At 33.1% G+C, this 5,723-nt stretch overlaps 1 protein-coding gene across 1 annotated transcript in view; it reads left to right on the top strand.

Annotated features, from left to right (window-relative positions):
• The window catches only part of LOC106877608 (uncharacterized), a 9,330-nt gene extending 7,500 nt beyond the window's left edge, over positions 1-1,830 (top strand). The window contains exon 4 of the mRNA XM_014926553.2: positions 328-1,830. Coding sequence (XP_014782039.2) covers positions 328-494 — 167 coding nt within the window. The 3' untranslated portion in view covers positions 495-1,830. The remainder of the gene's footprint in view (positions 1-327) is intronic.
• The last annotated feature ends 3,893 nt before the right edge of the window (positions 1,831-5,723 follow it).

Below are 5,723 nucleotides of genomic sequence, written 5' to 3'. Positions count from 1 at the left end.
ATAACATAATAAATTGAGTTTTTTACCTGTAATTTTGGATTTTGTCCCTAATAATATTATTATTATATATATATATATATATATATATATATATATAATTCCATCAGTGCCATCAGTAATTACTCAGAGTAGGCAGTTGGTAACGTTTATATAGTAAAACACACCAAAAAAATAAGTCTCTCTCTCTCTCTATCTCCTGAAGCAACTGTAGGCAGCAACAACAATAGTTCCCAATCAAATTACCCATATGTGTGAATCAATGATATATTCCCCTTCATTGTTCATAATTTCTTACCGATGTTTGATTTTTCCTTTCTTTTTACTCAGGAATCACAAATATTAATGTGTTCAATGTAGAGGGATCCCTGTTCAAATGGGGCAATGAACATCGTCCAATGTACAACAAGAATGAGGAAGCGACTGTATTTGTTCATCCCTTCAACAAAGTCTGGGGAAAACTGCTTGATGCAGAACTACGAAAAGAAAAAATATAAAGAATATTCTACAATTAACAACAACAACAATAATAATAATAACAACAACAATAGTAATAACAAAGGTCAATAGGCCGGATATAGTTGTCAGAGATCATCAAGAATAAAAATGCTTTCTAATCAATGTATCAATACCAACAGATGACAACATTTCTCTAAAAGAAATGGAGAAACTTTCAAAATACAAAGATCTGAAACTAGAGGTAACTTGAATGTGGAGTTTAAAAACAGAAAACAATTCTTATCATAGTAAGTGCATTAAGTATAATAAAAAAATATTCAAATACATAACAAAAACACCAGGACTAACAGCTATACATAACATACAGAAAATAACCACTAGGCACCGCACAAATCCTACCTAAAACACTATCAGTATAGTAAAAACGAAAGCATCACAACAAACCAATGCACATACCCAAGGCATACAGAACTGCACTTGATAATGCAGCAAAATCATGTGATAAAAATAAGACTACTAAATAGTAATAATGATAATAATAATGATTATAAATGCCCTGATGCAGTACCAGGCAGTGGCTCTCATGGCTTCTGATTTTAACTGATTGGAAGTGTTATCATGTACATGTTTTGTTTTCTTTATAATACTCAATACCACAGATTTGCTTGTCAGTTGTTTGACCTTAACCAGTTGATCATATCCCTTGGTGGCTGATGATATGTGCATCTCTGATCACAAGCAGAAATAGTGGAGGAGCATCATAACCATGTGTTGAGCGGAATTTTTTGGGGTTTGAATAATTCACCTTTGGAAACATGGGTGTTTTGTTCAACATCTTTAAACAACCCTTATTCAGGGACCTTTTGAGCAGGCTGTGCTACTCGAAAATTCTAACTGGGCCCTACCTGCGAGGTCATGCACTGTTTATCTTGATATGAGATTACCATGTCGCGCACATATGGTTGTGATGCATGTGCCTGGTATACCCTTATCAGACGGGTAGTCATGATAGGTTTATTGGGCTTCATACATTTGTACCCCTGTGTCATTTTGATGGCATGCACTGCTCTCTCACACAATAATAATAACAATAATGATATTGATAAAAAGGAAAGCAAGGACTTAATATTAATTCCTAATTACTGTTGAAATGACATTACAATTTTATATTATAAAAGAGAAGATGCAGTCCATTTGTTTGTCCATCATAACATCTTTGTTGAGCAGTGGCTTCCAAACTTTTTCAAACTGCCGTCCCCTTGGCACCCACGACACACTCTCAGTGCCCTTTCCCACACAGTGCACAATAAATATAGACTTTCTACTGCAAATTCAAAACAATTGTATTTCATTAATAAAACTTAACCTAATTAACTCATTAATTTGTTGTTCTTACAATACGAAAGATTAAATTTATGTCTGACCTGTAACTATGTTGTTTTCATATTTTCAATGCGATAACTGGACATTGTGCAGAGATATCAGCTTCTTGACATCTGGCTGGAAGGTACTAAAAAGCAGTCTTAGACCCCTACATTCAATATTTTTCAGTCTGGTATTACTTTGCTTAGAAGGAAGCTAGGTAGCTGTACTGGAGAGACCTACTTTATTGAATATGATGTTGGGAAGGCAATAAAATAAATCTTGACTTTGTTCCACAGTGCAGGATAGAAGTCAGAAATATCCTTTTGCAATCAAAAATCCTGATATGATTTTTTGAACTTTGGTCTTAACTCAATATCCTTTTAAAGTGAAATCAGTTCTTTCTCCACTGTTCTTGTCCTCGCTACTGATATCTAGGAATCATCCAGACTGGTATTTTAATAAAAAATAGATATCCTGAAGTTTATTAGACATATCTCTGTACAGCTTATCCAAGCATGAACAATACTCTTGAATATCATCTGGAATGCACTTTTCCTTCTCCAATTCAGAGAGACTTGGAAACTGTGAGAACTAACGAAGGCTTATGTTAAATTTGAATAGCTATAACTTGGACAGAAACATGGAGAGGGCTAGTTTTACTTTGAAAAGGTTTAACCTCATTTCCTTTGCAGTTGCAAATTAACTTCATTGAACTTTGTGAATATATCAGCCATAAAAGCAATGTTTCTTGGTTTATCACAGAATAGAATATCGTTTATCTTGGTTATATCTTAGTAATATCTTGGTTTATCAAAGAACAGAATACATCTTGCAAGGATTCAACAATTTTCTAAAAAAAGGAATAGAAAGTTTCAGGCAGTTTCCCCCCTGAACTTCTGTATGCAACAACAAATGTTCATAATCTTTATCATTCTCAGTACAAAGCTATTGAAACAATGAGGGAATTGAGAGCATGTGCCGTGATTATATTTACTGCGGATAAAACTGCTTGTTAATTTGTTAAGCCTACCTACAGCCAAATATTGTCTGTGGATTATGGAATGCACTGTAAACACACCAGGTATAACTTTTACAGTAAGTTGATAAAGGTGCGATGACAACTTACCATTGATGGTGTCCCATCTATTGCTCAAACATGAGCTACTGATTCCTCTTTTGTACCTGCTTTTAGTTGTCTTATAAATAATAACCCTTGAACCAAATTTTAATCTTTGATGAAGCAAACCTAAGCAAGAAACATACTTTTATTGCTTGGCAAAGGAAATTAGTCAAACTGTAAGCTATGTTTTGTTGTTCATAGTACGTTACACAATATATTTTTAATGTCATAGAATTCCACATTTTGAAACATTTCTAATACACATTTTAGAGAAAAAATTTCGTACTTCCTCTTTTTAATTTTGACAATTAGAATCCCTCTCAAAAGATAGAAATTCTAATTTATGCATAATGGCTTTTCCAAATATTTTTCAGTAAGAATACTATGTTTCAAAATGTGGAATACTACATGAAAATAAGAAATAAAAAAAAAATAGTGGTAGCTTGTGTTCTGAAGGTAGGATGAGGACATGGGTAGACATACATAAAAGCAAGGATTGAAAAGTTTTAAAGAATGTCTGCCTGTAAGTGTTTTGAAATGTGGGATATTCTAGGGACCAGACACAGTAGCTAAGAAGATTTTAAACTAGTCCATATCTTTAGTAATTGTCTAATAAATTTGAAGTCTTTTGTTTTCTCCTCTCTGCACTTGAAAATTGATGAGAAGGAGTTGACATCTGTGACCTTCTGTGGTCATGGAAAGGTCAATCTTTTGTTTCAGCTTGACCTACTTTATTGCCAAACTTTATAAATATCCAGTGAAATGTTAAGACTCACACTTTCGGTCATTTGACTGGTGGCTGAGGAGCAAACTTTTGCTCCCTATTTGTGCGAGGGTAGAACTTTTATCTCTAGCTACCTATATCATTTTTACTCTCTCATGTGTGTGTGTGTGTGTGTGTGTGTGTGTGTGTGTGTGTGTGTGTATATATATATATAACACAAATGGGTTGAGGTTCACTACAGCTGTTTCACACGTGAATTAAAATTCATATTCTCGCTCTATCTACAGCAGCATAGGAATTTAGCTAGCTCCTATACAGAATGCACCACAGATCCACGAAAATATCCTACTACATTCACAAACAATATGTACACACAACTCGAAGACATTGTTTGTTTTATATTGTAACAACATTATAATCACCTAAGTAAACAGCTATCTTCATAATTTTATCGTTTTTCATTCATCCATTTCTCCACTGCATCATCATCATCATCATTCAAATGTCATTGTTATATTTTGGCGACCACTCCTCCTCTTCCATTTATGTTGATTCAGATACTATAAAATGCAGAAAAATAATATAAAAAAAAGCAAAAGAGAAATTTTGATTTATGTAAGACAGCTATTCTGGCAGACCTACAAAGGTAAATTAAATTGTCTCTTTTTGTTTAATTTGTAATGAGTTTCTAAAACATAAATTTGAAACAATTGTGAAAAACATTGAGAAATAAAAACAAATGGTGAACTCCAATTCCAACTTATACTACAATAACATATACTGCAATTAAAAAAAAAAAAGAAATTATTATAGTAATTTATATCTAAATTAGCTGTTATTTTAATCAATGTATCGATAAGTCTGTTGAGTCAGGCCTATTTTTTAAAACAGATGTACAAAGACCAATTCTGATTATATTACATTCATAAAATGTGTTAAAATAATTGTACAATCCTTTATTTAGAACAAAAGTCAAAAGACCAAATTATGGAAGATATGAAGAATTTCTTACCTTTGGCCAAAATTGTAGCACTGAAACTACATACTCAAGATTATCTGTACCAAATACATTAAAGTTAAAATTGTACTTGTTAAGAAGAGAAATGATTTGTTTAGTAATCAATCTCTCTCTCTCTCTCTCTTTTTACTTGTTTCAGTCATTTGACTGCGGCCATGCTGGAGCAGCGCCTTTAGTCGAGAAAATTGACCCCAGGACTTATTCTTTGTAAGCCTCTTTTTACTGAACTGCTAAGTTACGGGGATGTAAACACATCAGCATCGGTTGTCGAGCGATTGTGGGTGGACAAACACAGACACACATACATACATATATATATATGTATGTATATATATATATATATATACATATATACGACAGGCTTCTTTCAGTTTCCATCTACCAAATCCACTCACAAGGCTTTGGTCGGCCCGAGGCTATAGTAGAAGACACTTGCCCCAGGTGCCTCGCAGTGGGACTGAACCCAGAACCATGTGGTTGGTAAGCAAGCTACTTACCACACAGCCACTCCTATGTGTATATGTGTGTATGTATATATATATATATATTTATATGATAAATGACCTGAGATATACTACACCTGTTTCAGATGTTTTTTTGTTTTTGTTTTGATGAGCAAATGAGTTACACCAGTAAAAGAAAAAAAAAAAAAGAAATGTTTTTTTCAGGTGAATTGAAATTAAGATAGAATTTAACTTTTCAGATTTTTCACAGAAAGAGTATAGAATTCATATTGATTCTCTCACCTCAGTGCCAATTGAATTTTGAGCTAACATTGGCTCAAGGACTGCATGCTGAAGTATACTCTTGTATACTTTTACGTATATGTTGAGTGTCTTTTGTCTATACATGTGGATGTATGCGTAACTCGAAGGACAAATCCGTATATACTCTGGTAAGTAGGTGAGTGTGTATATATATACTCTTTGGTACACGGATATGTTGTCTTTTGATTCTACTGCGATGTTATTATAAGAATACCTTGATTTTATTGGATCCTGCAAATAATTATATATATATATATATATATATATATATAT

The sequence above is a fragment of the Octopus bimaculoides genome, chromosome 16 (genome assembly GCF_001194135.2).
Source record: "Octopus bimaculoides isolate UCB-OBI-ISO-001 chromosome 16, ASM119413v2, whole genome shotgun sequence".
In the NCBI taxonomy this organism is placed as follows: domain Eukaryota; kingdom Metazoa; phylum Mollusca; class Cephalopoda; order Octopoda; family Octopodidae; genus Octopus; species Octopus bimaculoides.
This window is presented reverse-complemented; position numbering and strand designations above follow the sequence as displayed.